The sequence below is a fragment of the Sinocyclocheilus grahami genome, unplaced genomic scaffold (genome assembly GCF_001515645.1).
Source record: "Sinocyclocheilus grahami isolate Dianchi unplaced genomic scaffold, SAMN03320097.WGS_v1.1 scaffold1959.1, whole genome shotgun sequence".
Lineage (NCBI taxonomy): Eukaryota > Metazoa > Chordata > Actinopteri > Cypriniformes > Cyprinidae > Sinocyclocheilus > Sinocyclocheilus grahami.
Genome location: NW_015507138.1, coordinates 75,143 through 96,287, shown reverse-complemented (window position 1 = coordinate 96,287; position 21,145 = coordinate 75,143). Strand labels below are relative to the sequence as shown.

Genomic DNA, 21,145 nt, shown 5'->3' with positions numbered 1-21,145 from the left:
ATACAGAATCACCCTGCGAGCGCCTTCGGTTGGTTCTGAACGAATCCTTGTGGTGGATACCGGCTTTCTGCACCGCTGAGCTTCATGGAGCAGATTGTATTCATTCTTCATTGCGTTTAATTGCGTGCGGAACAGCACATTTCAAAGTGCACATGAAAGAAGGGGAAAATGCACCAAAAAGAAAGCGTTCCTCGGGGAAAGTACGAGTGTCACACCTGTTTCACTAATGCATCCTCTCCTATCAATAGATAAACAAGACAATAAATTATCCTGCCATCTATGCGTCCGTAAACACTTGGTAGAACATCATACATCTCTTGCACATCAATATATATTATCAAAATAATTGCACAGCTCCGATCAGAAACAGTGATCTCGCTTTGATGCTGCTGCTTGATCTTCTCTTTCTTGCAGTTGTGTGCTTGTGTCGCTGGTGGGCAGCAGTGAATCTGTAGAGACGCTTGCATACCTGTCTCAGGTTCATTCTGGGCGGAGAGCATCTTTGAGTCTCGTTCGAGGTGGAGCCAGACGCCGAAACGAGCCTGACGCGCTTTAAGAGGCGACGGACGCTCCCGTGCGCGCTAATGATCCGATTCACTGCGATGATCTGATCTCAGTCCAGATTTCTGCTCGGACCCCGACGCGCGAGAGTCCCGGAGCGGATCGAGCTGAAGAATCTCCCGGGTTTGTGTCGAGCTGAAGCGCAGAAGCGCAGAAGCGCAGACGCGTCTCCGTCACCCCGCAGGTAAAGGTGCCTCAGGAATGCGCTGCGGCTTTTTTACCGACAGGGAAATTCCTGCTTCATTGAGATGCACACGGACTGTTAGTGCTCTTATTCTCCTGCAAACATGCGTTTACAACACTTAGCTGCTTAGTTAGGCTTGTTAAATCAGTTTGTGCGCTCTTGAACTTTGCGCAATAGGCATTGGTGTTGATTGCGCTATGTAAGTTATTCTAACCTAGTTCTGGGAATGCTCTGGCTGTCCCATGCGGAGATGAGATGTGGGGGAAAGTCCTGCATGGAGATGAGGCATGCGCTTGCATGCATGCGCGACTTTGAACTGCGGCTGAAGGAGGAAATAAGCGCGAGCGATCCGAGAAAAACATTAATGATGAGCGCGCGCTGCTGCAATCATTATTCACAGAACGAAGCCAGTGGAAATTAATTGCATTTCCAAAAGCAACGTTATGCTCGCAGGTTAGGTCTTGGTTTTCCTAACGCAGCTGTGCAATTTCTATTCGTGACTAATCTGGGAAAGCTCACACGAACTTCTCCGATGAACGAATCGACCCGCATATTGAATCTTTCTGAAAACGGTTGTTTTATTGGCTACACCTCTGCAGATCGAGTCCAGACATCAGACAAAAGCACAGTGTGCATCAGTTTGCAATTTGAGATAACGATCGCAGTGTTCGGCAAGCGAAAATAGCCTACGATCTTTCCTCTGAATCAACTTTGTAATGAATCAGTTGAAATGACTCGTTCGAACCGAATCAGATACAGAACTATGCGCGCTTTTCATTCTTCATTTACAGGTTCCTAATAGTTGATTCGTCGTGATGTCATGTCCTTCTCAAATGATGTGTTTAATAGCGTTCTGGGGTGGAAATGACATTAATACTTTTGTACTCAAATAACTACATCTCGTTGAGGCTCATCGTGGTTGGCATTTTATGTATCCCATTAAATTTGACAATATTTTTGAAATTTTTATAATGAATTTTCATTATAAAACAGGTAAAGCATTAAGAAGGCATTTTAAAAATAGCCGAATTAAATGATGAAGGCGTGGGGGAAAGTAACGTGACCTTATAATGTTGAAATCTCCTAGTTTGAATTAAAATCAACCCCTGAAAGTGGCAGGAGTTGAAGAAATGCCTCTATATTCCCTGCTGTAAGTCCAGAAGGTCACAGGTCAGATCACAGCAGTATGTGATGATCTGAATAGTCATGCTGGAGGTTTGTGATTCTCTCATTGATGTTTAAGTGAATTGATATGCTGTCTCTGTAACAGTCGCACTCATAATGTGTTATGAAAGCACTTCTGAAGCACGGCTGCTGTTGATTGGCTGTAAATAGAGTTAATGACGGCTTGAATTGCGCTTGAATTGTTGTGTTTGGGTCATTTTGACCCGGAGAGGATTTTCTTTTTCCCAAAATGCTGGTTAATGTTATCAAATTGGACTAAAACACAGTGTAGAACAACTTCAGAAAATGTCTTTGGTAATTATTGTGCTTTTTTATTGTACCTTGTTGCACTTGTGGTGTTCAAAAAAGACCAGCCAAATTGCGTATACATTTCTCGTAATGCTGTATGATTAATCTTGGATTAAATCTTTTTATCAACTTGTTTTCTTTCGATTAGCACCAGTTTTGTTTTAGTATAAATGATACTACAACAGTCTTAATATTTTAAATCATTTTTTGAAAGATATTTTACATTTTAATTTTCATTTTAGTTAAAGTTTTAGTTATTTATTGTTTCGTTTTTTTGTTATTTTTATAGTAGTAGTTGTTTATAAATTTGTATTTGCGTTTTAGTTATTTTAGTACATCAGGTTAAACTAAATTAAAATGATAAAATGAAATTTTGCCTTAGCAAAAAAAAAAAAAAAACTGGGGGGAAAAATGTAAAATTTATTTTAAAATTTTGAAAAAAAAAGAAAAGAAAATTATTTTATTGTGTTTGTGTTGCATGTTTATTTTATTTCAAGTAAAAACTTTTTTTATGGTTTTGATTTCATTTTAGTTTTAGTTAACTATAATAACCCTGATTAGCACAGGTTTTGTATTTCTTTTTGGAACTGATTGATCAGTTTTTGAGCAAACGTTTCCAAAATTATCCACAAATAATACTTTTTTTCACTCAAAAACTGAGGTGCATGAGCTCAAATCAATGCGGCCTGTGATCAATCAGATCCAAAAAGAAACACAAAACCTGTGCTAACTGAAAGGAAACAAGCTGATGATAATATTTGGTGATAATATAGCATAATAAGAGATTTACAAGCAATTTTTAAAAGGCTGGTCATTTTTGACTGGAAACACCAAATTAGGTGAAGTATTTCCAGCAGCACAAGGGTTAATGCTAAGAGAGATTTAACCTGGTCAGACAGAAGCATTGAGTCTCATTGTGAACACACACACACACACACACACACACACACTGGCACTCAGTGCCTGAAGGAGGATATACTGTAGGCTTGGCCATAAGTAAACTCTGAGCAGCCAGAAGCATCAGCGCAGAGAAAGGAGTGATTGATGAGACTCTGTCACGTCGTCTGAAGGATGAGAGGAATCAAAGGCTGCGGTCACATGAAAAGACAGCAGAGCTTCACTCTCCTTCAGCTGCTGCCGAGCAGCTTTTCTTGGGCTTTGCTTTGCTTTCATTGAAAAGCAGTAATTAAAATCATCAAAAGGTGAGGAGTGTTTGTGTTTCCCAGTAAAGTCAGGATGCAGACAGAGCAGCCCAAAAACACCGGTCTTTGTGCTCGTGTGTCAGTCGAGCAGAACCACCACCGCTTTCAGCGCCATCAACATTTATAGCTTTGCTTTCAAATGAAACATAATTGTTTTTCAGTCGTTTCAAAGTTGTTTCAACCAAACAGTTGTTTTAGTTGTGTTTTTTTTTTAGTTTTCCTGCTATTTTGTTTTGTCATTATTATTATGACTTATTTTTTCGTTATTATTTCTTATGGTCGTCTTATCTTACCATTTGATCTACTATTGATATGTTTAATGTACAAAGTAGCTGACCATGTTTCACTGCAAGTTGAATTCTGTATGTAACTGTAATGTATAACTAATGTAAGAAGTAAAATACAGTAAGTCTAGTTAAACATAATCAAGGCATGTTTTTACACTATATGTAACAGAAGTTTATTTCCGCGACAGAAATAAAAAATAAGAAAGGTAATTAAAATGAGTTTATATCTCACAATTTGGACTATATTCTTAGAATTCTGACTTTTTATCTCACAATTCAGACTTTTTATCATAATTCTGAGTTTATATCTCACCATTTGGACTTCCAACAAAACCATTGAGATAAAACTTTAGAATTGCGAGATAGACAGTCAGAATTATGAGATAAAACAGAATTGTGAGATTAAAACTCAGAATTGCAAGATATAGAACTACGAGATAACAGTCAAAATTGCGAAATATAAACAGAATTGCGAGATATAATGTCAGAATTGTGAGATATAGACAGAATTGTGAGATAAAAACTCAGAATTGTGAGATATAGAATTGTGAGATATAAAGACAGAATTGCGAGATAAAAACTCAGAATTGCAAGATAAAAAATACAGTATTGCAAGATAAAAACTCAGAATTGTGCAATAAAAACTCAGAATTATGAGATAAAACACAGAATTGCGAGATCAAAATTCAGAATTGCGTGATAAAACAGAATTGTGAGATGTAAACTCAGAATTGTGAAATAAAACAGAATTGCGAGTTATAAAGTCAGAAGTGAGAGATATAAAGTCTGAATTGATATATAAAGACGGAATTGTGAGAGAAAGACAGAATTGCGAGATAAAAACTCAGAATTGCGAGATAAAAACACAGAATTGCGAGATAAAAACTTGCAATTCTAAGAAAAAAAATCAGAAATGTGAGATTAAAACTTAGAAATGCAATATACTGTAAACTCAGAATTGTGAGATATAAAGTTAGAATTGTGAGAAGAAAATGTGCAATTCTGAGAAAAAAGTCAGAATTTCAGATATAGAACTACGAGATATAATGTCAAAATTGCAAGATATAAACAGAATTGCAAGATATAATGCCAGAATTGTGAAATATAAAATTGTGAGATAAAAACTCGGAATTCCGAAATATAAACAGAAATGTGAGATATAATGTCAGAATTGTGAGATATAGAATTGTGAGATAGAAAGTCAGAATTATGAGATAAAGACAGAATTATGAGATAAAAACTCAGAATTGCGAGATATAGAATTGTGAGAGATAAAGACAGAATTGCAAGATAAAAACTCAGAACTGCGAGATGAAAACACAGAATTGCGAGATAAAAACTTGCAATTCTAAGAAAAAATCAGAAATGTGAGAATAAAAACTTAGAAATGCAATATACTGTAAACTCAGAATTGTGAGATATAAAGTTAGAATTGTGATATAAAAATGTGCAATTCTAAGAAAAAAGTCAGAATTTCAGATATAGAACTACGAGATATAATGTCAAAATTGCAAGATATAAACAGAATTGCAAGATATAATGCCAGAATTGTGAAATATAAAATTGTGAGATAAAAACTCAAAATTGCGAGATAGAAAGTCAGAATTATGAGATAAAACAGAATTGTGAGATAAAACCTCAGAATTGCGAGATATAGAACTACGAGATAAAAGTCAAAATTGCGAGATATAAACAAAATTGCAAGATAAAAACTCAGAATTCCGAAATATAAACAGAAATGTGAGATATAATGTCAGAATTGTGAGATATAGAATTGTGAGATAGAAAGTCAGAATTATGAGATAAAGACAGAATTATGAGATAAAAACTCAGAATTGCAAGATATAGAATTGTGAGAGATAAAGACAGAATTGCAAGATAAAAACTCAGAACTGCGAGATGAAAACACAGAATTGCGAGATAAAAACTTGCAATTCTAAGAAAAAATCAGAAATGTGAGAATAAAAACTTAGAAATGCAATATACTGTAAACTCAGAATTGTGAGATATAAAGTTAGAATTGTGATATAAAAATGTGCAATTCTAAGAAAAAAGTCAGAATTTCAGATATAGAACTACGAGATATAATGTCAAAATTGCGAGATATAAACAGAATTGCAAGATAACTCAGAATTGTGAAATATAAACAGAATTGCAAGATATAATGTCAGAATTGTGAGATATAGAATTGCGATATAGAAAGTCAGAATTATGAGATATAAAATTGTGAGATAAAAACTCAAAATTGCGAGATAGAAAGTCAGAATTATGAGATAAAACAGAATTGTGAGATAAAAACTCAGAATTGCGAGATATAGAACTACGAGATAACAGTCAAAATTGCGAGATATAAACAGCATGTTCCAAAGCTGGAATGGCTAGCAGTAGTTTACCTTGGCTGAGGGAGCACAAACCCAGCTCTCAACGAGAGGGCAGCATGACCTGTGAATTTTAGAAAGTGCGCAAAGCATAACATGCACACTTACCATAGCATTTGGATTTTAAAGTTTTCCGAGCATCTGTTTACAGATTCCCGGAAGTACTGGGCCAAACGGGAGAGGCAAGCTCAAATACAACCCTCAAAGGTGAGAGCACCCGGTTCCGAACCCGGCTTTCAGAGGGGGCCTCATCGAGGACTTATCCTAGAAAAAGGACAGGACACACAGGTCACGGTAAACACTGCAAAGAAACTAGCAGAGGCTAACACACAACCACCAGTCTCATTAGATACACATATATATTCATATATACATATGTTAGACATGGATCGTACTCACCCACCATGGTTCCCGCGTCGGAGCTCTGTCTGGAGAAGCCTCTAGACCGGACCATCTGTAAGGCGGTTACTATGATTTACCCATAGAACCAACCAAAAACATCATAGGTCCAGTAGGAGACTGTTATGCAGGAAGCTTCCACCTAACCTCGGTCAGGTGGAGAGATAGTGGTTACAGGGGAATTAGGAAGGGGAAGAAAAGGGTAGATGTTACACCCCCTGAGGGAATGAGTGGATACCTAAGTATTACTCTGATCTGGACAAAAGCACTGACGCCTTATCTGGATCACATCCCTCAGGTCTTGCCTACCTCCCTTTGACCCACGATACTTCCTAACCCTACCCGCAGGCGGAGGAGGAGTGCGAGTCGCGACACTAGCCTTCTGTGCTCGTCTCTGATCCTCAAACCGAGACGGGCCAGGACCCCTGGGTTGTTCGGGCTCAGACCTGGACCTTCGTGGAATGAAGGTTTTGAAGGCCGCTGAGCGCGCCTTCGCCTCCCTGAACTTTTCGACCACCGTCGCAATGGATGTACCAGAAAGTTCAGAGGGCGAAACAGGGGCATCAAGAAGAAATCCCCTTTCTCTCTTCCCGATGTCTGCCAGGTTTACCCACAGATGCCTCTCCGTCACTACCATTGAAGCAGCAGCCTGACCTGCTGCTGCGTATGCCTTGCCATTCATTTTAGATGTAGCTTGAAGAGGCATGGATGGCAAGGAGGGAGTTTTGAGAGATGATGTCTCTCCCATAGTGAGATAGCTAGCTAGCGTCTCTTCTACAGGGGGCATTCTCTCATAGCCGTTTTCATGCATCGCCTCGATGTTCGCATAACTGGTATGCTGAAACCGATGGATGCGTGAGGAAAACGGCCTCTTCCATTCCTTCTCGATCTCAGTATGGAGATCAGGAAGGAAAGGAAGGCTTACCTGAGCTGGAGGGTTATGACCAGAAAGATACCGTTCCTCGAGACGACCTCGTGACGTCACTTCCTTAGTCCGCTTCCATGGCAAGTCAAGCCTCGCCGTGGCGCGATCCATAACCTCTAAGAGCTCATCATACGCAGGGCAGGAGGATTGAGAAGGCTCAGCCTCAGCTTCTTTGCTCTCTTCATCCATTTCCTGCTCTTCCTGGGCTGGACCCAGCAGAGCACTGGCCCCTGGATCAGATGATGTTAAAGAGAGAACATCATCCTCCAGTGGCTGTCTCTCGCCCCCCGCCGATGAGCGCGAGAAGGAAAGCCCCTCTCTAAACTCATCGGCCAGGTCCACCTGAGATCCCCACGAGCTCATTCTCCTCCGTGCCTCAGCAGCGGTGGGTCCTGAACCGCGGGAAGCAGATGGCTGCCCCTCTTTACTCGCAATGCATGCAAATTGCCCCCTCGAGGACTTTCCGTGCGTGCTCTTCGCCCAAACAAACAACACATAGATTGTGTGTGTCATCTGGTGTCAAATAGCGATGATACGGATGCACACACCTTCTAAATGCTCTGCTAGTGCTCGCCATAATGAATAGAGATAGTGCTTACTTTTTCCTTGGAATGCACGCTTCAAACAGAACAGTCAATGAAGACAAAGAAGTGAATGATGTGTGCTCCCGGCGCCTATTTATACTATAGTCACACCGGTAGTGACGTCATGGCTGTCGCAGGCCAACAAGTTGGTGTTTTTTCAATGTATGCTTCAGACACGGGTCACGACGAGGCGTTCCCCATAGCGACCCCTAGAGGATGCCGTTTGAAGTTCCCATGAAAGGGAACTCAGAATTGCGAGATATATAATTGTGAGATATAAAGTCAGAATTGTGAGATAAAGACAGAATTGCGAGATAAAAACTCAGAATTGCGAGATAAAAACTCAGAATTACGAGATAAAAACTTGCAATTCTAAGAAAAAAATCAGAAATATGAGATAAAAAACTTAGAAATGCAATATACTGTAAACTCAGAATTGTGAGATATAAAGTTGGAATTGTGAGATAAAAATGTGCAATTCTAAGAAAAAAGTCAGAATTTCAGATATAGAATTACGAGATATAATGTCAAAATTGCGTGATATAAACAGAATGGCAAGATAACTCAGAATTGCGAAATATAGAAATATAAACAGAATTGCAAGATAAAAGTCAAAATTGCGAGATATAAACAAAATTGCAAGATAAAAACTCAGAATTCCGAAATAAAAACAGAATTGCGAGATATAATGTCAGAATTGTGAGATATAGAATTGTGAGATAGAAAGTCAGAATTGTGAGATAAAGACAGAATTGTGAGATAAAGACAGAATTGTGAGATAAAACAGAATTGCAAGATATAAAGTCAGAAGTGAGAGATATAAAGTCTGAATTGAGATATAAACAGAATTGCGAGATAAAAACTCAGAATTGCGAGAATTTTTTTTGCAATTCTAAGAAAAAAATCAGAAATGTGAGATTAAAAACTTAGAAATGCAATATTAACTCAGAATTGTGAGATATAAAGTTAGAATTGTGAGATAAAATTGTGCAATTCTAAGAATAAAGTCAGAATTTCGCAATATAAACGTGAAATTCTAAGAAAATTTTTTTGTGAGATATAAAATAAGAAATGCAGTCTTTAATGGAATCACTTTGAAAACCTTTATTGTTTTGAGTGTAGGATGAACTTAGATAAACAGGTGATGGTCTGGTCTACAGTAGTCGTTCTTGTTTTGTTTGGATTGGTCTCCTATAGCATAACTCTGAGCGCTTGACGTTTGAAACGAGAAGATTATAGTTTTTCGCAGCTTTCATGTCTTTCCTTTGGTGAGTGTTTAGGAGGAAATCTGAGGAGCCGCACATCCTCCGTCTGCGTGTATGATCACATACTCTCTCCGTACCTCCAGGTTCCATACGGCTCCTTAGTAGCTCCTGACTTTGAAATAAACTTTTCACCCTGGACGTCAATGACTGTGAGGCAGAGATCTGACGGAGAAACGCTGGCAAACGAGCAGGATTCAACGGCGACTTAACAGCTTCTTAAGCTTCTCCACTAGCGCTATCCTTCTCCGATATCAGGACGCCGAGATTGTAGACTTAACAAAAAGCCTTGATTGTCTGAAGCTTCTGTAGGTTTGATACTAGGTTGGGTGTTCTGCGTGGTTTCTAGGGTGTAGCTAGACGTTGAGATGGATGGCAGGTTGATGCAGGTTAAAGCTGTGTGTGTGTGCGTGTGCGTGTGCGTGTGCGTGTGCGTGTGCGTGTGCGAGTGCGAGTAGAATTGCGAGATAAAAACTCAGAATTGCAAGATAAAAAATACAGTATTGCAAGATAAAAACTCAGAATTGTGCAATAAAAACTCAGAATTATGAGATAAAACACAGAATTGCGAGATCAAAATTCAGAATTGCGTGATAAAACAGAATTGTGAGATGTAAACTCAGAATTGTGAAATAAAACAGAATTGCGAGTTATAAAGTCAGAAGTGAGAGATATAAAGTCTGAATTGATATATAAAGACGGAATTGTGAGAGAAAGACAGAATTGCGAGATAAAAACTCAGAATTGCGAGAATTTTTTTTGCAATTCTAAGAAAAAAATCAGAAATGTGAGATTAAAAACTTAGAAATGCAATATTAACTCAGAATTGTGAGATATAAAGTTAGAATTGTGAGATAAAATTGTGCAATTCTAAGAATAAAGTCAGAATTTCGCGATATAAACGTGAAATTCTAAGAAAATTTTTTTGTGAGATATAAAATAAGAAATGCAGTCTTTAATGGAATCACTTTGAAAACCTTTATTGTTTTGAGTGTAGGATGAACTTAGATAAACAGGTGATGGTCTGGTCTACAGTAGTCGTTCTTGTTTTGTTTGGATTGGTCTCCTATAGCATAACTCTGAGCGCTTGACGTTTGAAATGAGAAGATTATAGTTTTTCGCAGCTTTCATGTCTTTCCTTTGGTGAGTGTTTAGGAGGAAATCTGAGGAGCCGCACATCCTCCGTCTGCGTGTATGATCACATACTCTCTCCGTACCTCCAGGTTCCATACGGCTCCTTAGTAGCTCCTGACTTTGAAATAAACTTTTCACCCTGGACGTCAATGACTGTGAGGCAGAGATCTGACGGAGAAACGCTGGCAAACGAGCAGGATTCAACGGCGACTTAACAGCTTCTTAAGCTTCTCCACTAGCGCTATCCTTCTCCGATATCAGGACGCCGAGATTGTAGACTTAACAAAAAGCCTTGATTGTCTGAAGCTTCTGTAGGTTTGATACTAGGTTGGGTGTTCTGCGTGGTTTCTAGGGTGTAGCTAGACGTTGAGATGGATGGCAGGTTGATGCAGGTTAAAGCTGTGTGTGTGTGTGTGTGCGTGTGCGTGTGCGTGTGCGTGTGCGTGTGCGTGTGCGTGTGCTAGTGCGAGTGCGAGTGCGAGTGCGAGTGCGTGTGCGTGTGTGTACCTGTTTTTCTATTCTGGTGGGGACTTAAACCTGAACACACACACTCATGGGGACTCGTGTCATGGTGAGGACCTAAATTGAGGTCCCCACGGGTAAACAAGCTAATAAATCACACAGAAATAAGTTTTTTGAAAATCTAAAAATGCTCTAATAGGTGTAGGGTTGGAGTAGGGGGATAGAAAATACTGTCTATACAGTAGAAAAAGCATTACGCCTATGGAGAGTCCCCACAAGGATAGCAAACTGTGTTTGTGTGTGTGTGAGTGTGTGTGTGTTTGTGTGCGTGTGTGTGTGTGTGTGTTGTGTGTTTGTGTGTGTGAGTGTGTGTGTGTGTTTGTGTGTCTGTGTGTGTGTGAGAGAGAGAGAGCGAGAGAGAGTGTGTGTGTGTGTGTGTGTGTGAGAGAGAGAGAGAGCGAGAGAGAGTGTGTGTGTGTGTGTCTGCGTGAGAGAGAGAGAGGGAGAGAGTGTGTGTGTGTGTGTTGTGTGTTTGTGTGTGTGTGTGTGTGTGTGTGTCCTGTGTGTTTGTGTGTATGTGTGAGTGTGTCCTGTGTGTGTGTTTGTGTGCTGTGTGTGTGTGTGTGTGTTTGAACATTTGGGGTTCATGATCATTTTGAGACGTCATTTCAGTCATTCAGGCACTGAATCATGCAGTGCTTTTTAAAATAATTATCAAATATTTATTTTGTAATTTACAACAGTAATTTATTTCTGTCTTTATATTTATTATTTGAGTTTTTTAAAAATACTACTACTACAACTAATAATAGTAATAATAATAATAATTATTATTATTATTATTATTAACATCAATGCTTGAAGAACATGCAAATGTGTTGTTAAAATTATTGAAATATTAACTTAAACTCTCAGAGGGACTTTAAGTAAAAATTTTACATCTAATGGTTTTGGCTGACAAAAAAAGTTTGTGTCTCAGAATCAATCGTGAGCTACTACTAATATAATAATTATTATAATAATTATAATAATAATTATTGTTATTAAATATGTAATAATCATAATGTTTATATAATAATAATAATTATTATTATTATCAATGTTAGAAAAACATGTGAATGTGTTCTTAAGTTATTGAAATATTAATTTAAAATCTTGGACTTTAAGTAAGTATGTAAGTCTAATGGGTTTGGCTCAGAAAAAAAAAATGTGTGAACCCCTGCGCTAAATAGACGTGTTTGGCCATTGCTCTTGCATCTTTTGCAGCATCTAACATTCTAAAACCATTAAAGGACAAAAAAAAGTTAAAAGAAGTTAAACTTTTTTAAATGCATCTTCCACTACTAGTGTTTCGCATTTTTAAATGCAAACACGTGATCTATGTGGATGGTCCTTTGGAGTTGTAGTGCTTGCAACACATGCTCATGGGTTCGATTCCCATGGAAGAGATTGTGCTGTAAGTTGCACCGTAAGCATCTGGCAGATGCGTAAATGCACAGTGTGTTTTCCTTGTCAAAGCAACATAATAAGCAGCCTCTAACAACAAACACAATTTCCAAGTGAAAACTGGGAAATAACTGGTGTAGAGAGCAGAATCTACTACAATATGCACAGTTTGTCCTCAAAGTTACATGGAACACAAGCCCATCACTACTGAACTAAACACACTGATGCCAGGAAGACTAGAACCTAGGATCATTTAATTCACATTGTAAATGAACTGGGAAGGAGACCAAGTGAAGCCCGGCTCTCATTTCCTCACTGATTAGTGCCTTTTGAACAGCAATTTCCTAATCTGACAACAAATATCAGCGCAGACGAATTACAGGCCGTTAATGTTCGGTGTCTCGGAGCCGGAAGTGTGTGTTGAGTTGATTTGTGTTCATCTGAAGATGCTGGTAAAGAGGTGGAACGAGGGAACGACAACAAGGTCTCGCTCGCATCTTAAAGCACAACTGAGATTATTCCTTCCGTTTTGATATAAACAACAGGAATGATAAGCCCGTGTGCTTTGCTTCTGAGAGACAGGGGTTTCCCACGCAAACTCCCATGAGACTCACTGTTGACATTAAAGCTCTTTGTGTGTCTGTTCAGCTTATGATCGGCCCACACAGACCTCGCAGAAACCAATCTGTCATTCATGTTCACTTATTACACATACTTTTGCTCTAAGCGCAGACGCGTCACTTCAGTTTAACACAGTAAACCTTCTGACTGAGCTACTTTTATGGCAAGATACTACAGGTAAAAACTGTTTTTTCATACACTGGTCAATTTTGGGCTGTGTTTATAACAGGTTGTTTCAGACTAGTAGAAAGAAAGCATCCAAAATACACATTTAAGTGTCTATTTTATTGCACCTTTTTATTTGCATCAGTAGATTTCACTTCCAGTCCATATCTTTAAAGATTTTTCTCCACTTCAGCAGCACTTACATACACCAAATCTTACAGTTTTATTCCTATCTATATTCTGAGAGTTTTTACTGATGGGTTTATTCATATATCATTCGCCTGGTTTTATTTTTACACTTTATCTATTTGCGTCTGCAGATTTCAGTTCCAATACATAACTTTAAAGAGATTTTTCTCCACTTCAGCAGCACTTGCATACACCAAATTTTACAGTTTGATTCCTATCTATATTCTAAAGGGTTTTACTGATGGGTTTGTTCATTTATCATTCACCTGGTTTTATTATTGCACTTTATCTATTTGCATCTGTAGAATTAATTTTTACAGTATCTTTAAAGACCGTTTTCTCAAAATGAGTTTGTTTCTCCACTTCACCAGCACTTTCATACACCAAATCTTACAGTTTTATTCCTATCTATATTCTGAGGGTTTTTACTGATGGGTTTGTTCATATATCATTCGCCTGGTTTTATTTTTACACTTTATCTATTTGCATCTGCAGATTTCAGTTCCAATACATAACTTTAAAGAGTTTTTCCTCCACTTCAGCAGCACTTGCATACACCAAAACTTACAGCTTTATTCCCATCTATATTCTGAAGGTTTTTATAGAAGGTTTAGTTTATATGTCATTCACACTGATTTATATAACATTTCACTCTTAAATGCATGGTGAAAATTTGTGTAGCTTTAATTACTGTAGATAATGCCCCATTTGCATATTAAACAGAAAACTTGTAATACAAAACATTTTTTGCAATTCTTAATGTAATCAGTCAACTAGGCAAGTATTAGGATATCTAATCATTACATTTTTACCCTATTCACCTGGGGTGTCTTGCCTTAAAAAGAAGCCAAAGAGAAACCATTTCAAGTCAGTTTAACAAGAAATCATGTTTCCAAGAGGAACCTGATACAGTGGCATTAAATCAAAGTAACTTGTTTAAATGAAATCATTTTTGAGTGTTTTTAATGGTAAATGGGTTTCTGTGGCAGAATCAGTAATAATATCTTCACCTTCTCCCTTCGCCTAGGAACAGATATTTCAGGGCTGTTAATGATAAGGATAATAATACTCTGTGTATTTATCTTAGATGATGTGGTCGTTATAAGATTAATAACCCGGGGCGGCGAGTCAAACAGAGGCAAGCCCGGGCAGCGTCCGTCAGAGCGCTTGTGTTGGGAGTGCAGTGCATTCCAGAAAAGCACTGAATCTGGATTCTGATGAAAGCGTCTTGGGCGTGTGTGTTCGTTTAGTCAGATAATGAGCCGGGGGGCTCAGGGGCACAGGCGTTTGGTGCTTGCTTCATTTCAAAAAGAACTTCTTCTGCTCTCCCCCTCCTCCTTCTTTAAGTCCTCTGATGAAACGCAGAGCCAGACAGTCGTTTTGTCTCTCCGTCAGGCTGGCGGTGGCTGTCTTGCACTCGTTGGAGGAAGGTGCCTCACTAAGTGTCTGATGGGAATGTGTGGTTTGAGCAAATATTCCCCAAACACTGTGACTCTAGAGCTTTGTTTGATTGAGCATCACTACCAACCTGATAAAAACGTTTTCTCTCTTGTATTTTGCTTGAAAATAGTCATTATTTTTTGTTAGAATTACAGAACAGTGTTATTTTAGTATTACATTACAGGATTTCAGGGGGAAAAAATGCATTTTTTTTATACTTCTGTTTAGCTTTATTTTTATTTGACTTCTAATTTTAGCTTCAGCATTTTTATTTCCAATTTTAAAATTTTAAAATTTAATTTCCAATAGGCTTAAGTATTTGTAATTTTGTTATGTGCTTTTGTTATTTTTATTTTTTACATTTTCTTTTTAGCTTCAATTTATTTTTATGTCAGTTCTAGTTTTAGTAATTTTAGTACTTCAACTAACGCTTATTAATTATTTAGTACTCTTGTTTTTTGTTTGTTTTACTTTATGTTTATGTCAGTTCTAGTTTAATAATTGTAGTACTTTAAATCTTATTTAATACAGATAGTTGCTAAGGCAACATTTTTAATTCTAGTTTTAAAATTAAAAAAAAAAAATTAAAGGCTATTTATAATATTTTTTTGTAATTTTATTGTGTGCTTTTGTCATTTTTATTATGTATTTTATATTTTTATTTAGCTTTAATGTATTTATATTTCAGTTCTAGTTTTAGGATTTTTAGTACTTCATCTAAAGCTTATTTCAGTTAGTTGCCAAGGCAACATTTTTTATTTAAATTGAAAAAAAAATCTATTTTTTTATTTCTAATAAACTTACATTTTAGTTTAAGCATTTCATTTAATATTTATAATATATTAAACTAATATTACATTTCAGGGTTTTTTTTTTTCTTTTACCCAAAACCTTTTTTAATAGTTTTAGATTTCCTTTTAGTTAACAGTAACAACACTTGTTATAGAACTGATACACATCACATGTCGTTACAGCAGAAATGTGTCTTTCTTCACTAAACCCGTATGATATCTGATCAGTTTTCTGCTGATACTGATAGCGATGTGTTGTTGTTGTTATGGGTGATCCTGTCCTCTCTTTGAGTTCACAAGCATTTTCTCAGTAAGATCCTGCTCTCCCTCATGCAGCGAGGCATCATGGGGGCTGATGTTGATGCGGGTGAGTTCAGATGACAGCACTACCGCTATAAAACACGCTCAACTTCTCAGCTTCAGCAAACCATAAGACATTAGTGCAGTGAACAGGGACGGTCGTACATTAAAGCAGCGGGTCGCGACCTTTACAACATCACAAACCAAAAAAAAAGAGCTTTCACTTCTGAGCAAAAATAAAGGAAGCATTAGAGTAATTTGTATTGCCCGAACTCATTTTTAAAACAAATTAAATGAGAAGATGATAAGTGAATTTATTTTACTATCATAACTATGCATGATTATATATGGAAGTCCGTTTCCACGACTAAACAAAAACATTTTATTTCACAATTCTTTTTCAAAAAAAAAAAACAGTCTTTTTTCCCCCCTCAGATTTGGACTTTATAAAAAAGTCAGAATTGTAAAAAAAAAAAAAAAGTGTGACTTTTCTGTGAAGTTTCTGTCACGCCATTCTGACTTTATAAGTTGCAGTTGCGAGTTTATATCATGCAATTCAGAGAAAAAAGTCAGAATTGTGAGTAAAAAAGAATTGTGAGATAAAAAGTCGCAATCACCTTTCTTTATTTGCTTTTTTAAAATGTTCATTTAGCATGTTCTCATTTCAAAAAGAACTTCTTCTGCTCTCCCCCTCCTCCTTCTTTAAGTCCTCTGATGAAACGCAGAGCCAGACAGTCGTTTTGTCTCTCCGTCAGGCTGGCGGTGGCTGTCTTGCACTCGTTGGAGGAAGGTGCCTCACTAAGTGTCTGATGGGAATGTGTGGTTTGAGCAAATATTCCCCAAACACTGTGACTCTAGAGCTTTGTTTGATTGAGCATCACTACCAACCTGATAAAAACGTTTTCTCTCTTGTATTTTGCTTGAAAATAGTCATTATTTTTTGTTAGAATTACAGAACAGTGTTATTTTAGTATTACATTACAGGATTTCAGGGGGAAAAAATGCATTTTTTTTATACTTCTGTTTAGCTTTATTTTTATTTGACTTCTAATTTTAGCTTCAGCATTTTTATTTCCAATTTTAAAATTTTAAAATTTAATTTCCAATAGGCTTAAGTATTTGTAATTTTGTTATGTGCTTTTGTTATTTTTATTTTTTACATTTTCTTTTTAGCTTCAATTTATTTTTATGTCAGTTCTAGTTTTAGTAATTTTAGTACTTCAACTAACGCTTATTAATTATTTAGTACTCTTGTTTTTTGTTTGTTTTACTTTATGTTTATGTCAGTTCTAGTTTAATAATTGTAGTACTTTAAATCTTATTTAATACAGATAGTTGCTAAGGCAACATTTTTAATTCTAGTTTTAAAATTAAATTTAAAAAAATTAAAGGCTATTTATAATATTTTTTTGTAATTTTATTGTGTGCTTTTGTCATTTTTATTATGTATTTTATATTTTTATTTAGCTTTAATGTATTTATATTTCAGTTCTAGTTTTAGGATTTTTAGTACTTCATCTAAAGCTTATTTCAGTTAGTTGCCAAGGCAACATTTTTTATTTAAATTGAAAAAAAAATCTATTTTTTTATTTCTAATAAACTTACATTTTAGTTTAAGCATTTCATTTAATATTTATAATATATTAAACTAATATTACATTTCAGGTTTTTTTTTTCTTTTACCCAAAACCTTTTTTAATAGTTTTAGATTTCCTTTTAGTTAACAGTAACAACACTTGTTATAGAACTGATACACATCACATGTCGTTACAGCAGAAATGTGTCTTTCTTCACTAAACCCGTATGATATCTGATCAGTTTTCTGCTGATACTGATAGCGATGTGTTGTTGTTGTTATGGGTGATCCTTTGCTCTCTTTGAGTTCACAAGCATTTTCTCAGTAAGATCCTGCTCTCCCTCATGCAGCGAGGCATCATGGGGGCTGATGTTGATGCGGGTGAGTTCAGATGACAGCACTACCGCTATAAAACACGCTCAACTTCTCAGCTTCAGCAAACCATAAGACATTAGTGCAGTGAACAGGGACGGTCGTACATTAAAGCAGCGGGTCGCGACCTTTACAACATCACAAACCAAAAAAAAAGAGCTTTCACTTCTGAGCAAAAATAAAGGAAGCATTAGAGTAATTTGTATTGCCCGAACTCATTTTTAAAACAAATTAAATGAGAAGATGATAAGTGAATTTATTTTACTATCATAACTATGCATGATTATATATGGAAGTCCGTTTCCACGACTAAACAAAAACATTTTATTTCACAATTCTTTTTCAAAAAAAAAAAACAGTCTTTTTTCCCCCCTCAGATTTGGACTTTATAAAAAAGTCAGAATTGTAAAAAAAAAAAAAAAGTGTGACTTTTCTGTGAAGTTTCTGTCACGCCATTCTGACTTTATAAGTTGCAGTTGCGAGTTTATATCATGCAATTCAGAGAAAAAAGTCAGAATTGTGAGTAAAAAAGAATTGTGAGATAAAAAGTCGCAATCACCTTTCTTTATTTGCTTTTTTAAAATGTTCATTTAGCATGTTCTGCCCAGTGTTCTGCGAATGAATCAGACCTAAGACTGCTCTCGATTTCTCTCTAGACTGAACAAAACTTGGTCTAGAATTTACTTAGAAATTGCTAGTAAATTCCTCAAATGATTACAAACAGATTGAATTGAATGTAAAATATTGAAGTAGAAAGACTGAAATAGTATTTTTTAAATGTACTCCAATACATTTAAACTCCAGTCTTTATTTACAACTTTCAAAAATCTTGAAAAAAGCAGAAATTTGAATTTTTTAATTTATTTCTAATAAACTTGCGCTTTTGTCACCGTGTCATTTTTCTATTTATGTGTCAATTCTAGTTTTAGTTCTTCAGCTAAAGCATATTTATTTAATTTGCCAATGCAACATTTTAATTGTACTTTTAAAATTACATTTCTAATTAACTTAAGGTTATGTATTTTTGTTTTGTGCTTTAGTTATTTTTTTTATTATTTCTGTTTAGCTTTAATTTATTTTTATTTCACTTCTAGTTTTAGTAATTTTAATACTTTAACCAAAACTTATTTATTTACAAAGCTTAAATAAACAAACAAATAAATAAATAATAATTTTAATTCTATTTTTAAAATCAAAGTTTATTTCTAATAAACATAAGTTTTTGTATTTTTGTTTTGTGCTTTTGTTATTTTATTTTCATATTTCTAAGAAGTGTTATGTGCGATCATCTCGTGTTTTTCTTCCGGTTTCTCTCAGTTTCAGAGGTTTCCTTTGGCTCTCTGGAGGACTGTGCTGTTCTGAAGTCTTCTTCATTGTGTTTTGATGGAAATGTTAGAGCACAAGTGATGTAGAAGATTTGATGGTTTTTCTTGCTGTTGAGTAAGACAACTCGTGACTGCAGTGTTTCTATGAGCTGCGTTAGATGTAAAATCATCGCAAAATGTAACTATATATTATCATTCAGCTCTAATCTGCTAAATGCGACTATAAGGCATGATTTTCTGTAAAGCTGCTTTGAAATGATGTGCATTGTGAAAACATTGTGAGGGCATTTCCTTTAACCATAAAACAAAAATAGATGGAAAACTCCTGTGAAATATGGTACATTGAAACATATTTTTATAGACTTTTTTTTAGAGTGTGTGAGAAACACTGTAGATCATTGGTGTCATTAGGTCAAAGGTCAAGCTGTGTATGTTCACATGCATGCATTCACTCACTGTGTTTGACACATGCATGCACAGACACGCCGTCTGAAGTGTGTTTCTGCAGAATAAAGCACTGCATCACATAAAAAAAAATGATTTACTTACTCAGTATTTCTGTCTTTCTTGTTTTCCAGTACAAATATCTAATGTTTCTTAACTCAACATACATTTGCTGGAGAAGCAAAATTAAGTTTTGTTTTCTGAAAAAAAGAAAATAAATAAAAATTAAGTGAGTTTTTAACTCAAAACCAGAACAAATATCTGGCAGTGGGGTCTGAAAAAATAAACTTGATTTTTTTTTGGAGCCAATTGGCAGATATTTGTTCTTGTTTTAAGCAAAAGCACACTTAAAGAAACAGTTCACCCAAAAATGTAAATGTGCTCACCCTCAGTTCATCCGAGATCAGGATGAGTTTGTTTGATCGTCAGGTTTGGAGAAATGTAGCGTTGCATCAGTGTCTCACTGCAAGTGAATGGGTGCCGTCAGAATGAGAGCTGATAAAAACATCACAAGTAATCCACAGCACTCCAGTCCATCAGTTAACATCTGGAGAAGACACAAGCTGAAACAAAGACGTTTTTAACTAAAATGTTACAATGTTGCAACTCCAGTGAATAAGTGTTCTGGTCTGAATCAGGAGAGAAATCTGCACAGATCAAGCAGCGTTTACTAGCCATGTTTACATTATTTTTTTGCAGTGTTTACAACCGCTGGATTCCCACAGTTCATCAGTTTTTGCTCTCGTTTCAGAAGACAATAACAACATCAACATGGGCCAGAACAGAGGACGTAAACGATCACACCTCCTGCCTCTTCTGCTGGTAAGTCCCTCATCCAGCCCATCGGGCGACGTCGACTACAAAGGCGTCTTTGAGCGCATGTTAGTCTGTCTCTGAATGCGTATTCATGTTTGCAACACCGAATCTGTCTGGCTGCGTTCCCAGAGCGTAATTTCTCTGCGCAGCATCTTAATGATAGGCTTTTAATGCCCTTCCAAAGAGCCGTGAGTTGTTCAAACGACAGGTTATCTGCGAGCGAGACGCTCTGGAGAGCAGATCTGTAAAATCCCGCTTATTACGGCTAAATCAGCCCTCAGTGTCAATTCAGCCACTCGATAACATGAGCATCATTCTCTATAGAGTCAGAAAAGACAAGGCTGCAAACATGCTGCTTCAAGACACTGGAGAACGACTTACAGAACACCATAATCTCACATCTAATGATCTAGAACTCAACTTTAGACACAAGCAGGCTGATATTTAGTGGTGCGTCTAGTGCGCTTCATTGCAGAAGTCAAAAAGAAATTCTGTTGAAAATTACCTAAATTCATGATTCTGAGTTCAAAAATATCTCATCATGTACAGTTCTTTTATTTCACAAAATAAGTTCAACTATATTTATGTATCAGATTTAATGCACTTATCAAAATAACAAAAGTTTCAGTTTTAATGACAAAAAAAATATATATATATAATGGAAAAATATCTTGAAATACTCCGTTTAATGTCAAAGAACTTCACATAAACACAAAATCTCTATTTGTTTGCTGATTGATTACTGATTACTTTTAATGATTGGATGAAGTCAAACCAAAGTTATTAGAGTTATTTTAGTGTCATAGTGA

At 36.3% G+C, this 21,145-nt stretch overlaps 1 protein-coding gene across 1 annotated transcript in view; it reads left to right on the top strand.

Annotated features, from left to right (window-relative positions):
* Positions 1–543: 543 nt before the first annotated feature.
* The window catches only part of LOC107573492 (tumor necrosis factor receptor superfamily member EDAR), a 41,781-nt gene continuing 21,179 nt past the window's right edge, over positions 544–21,145 (top strand). The window contains exons 1-2 of the mRNA XM_016259922.1: positions 544–745; positions 20,272–20,342. Coding sequence (XP_016115408.1) covers positions 20,292–20,342 — 51 coding nt within the window. The 5' untranslated portion in view covers positions 544–745; positions 20,272–20,291. The remainder of the gene's footprint in view (positions 746–20,271; positions 20,343–21,145) is intronic.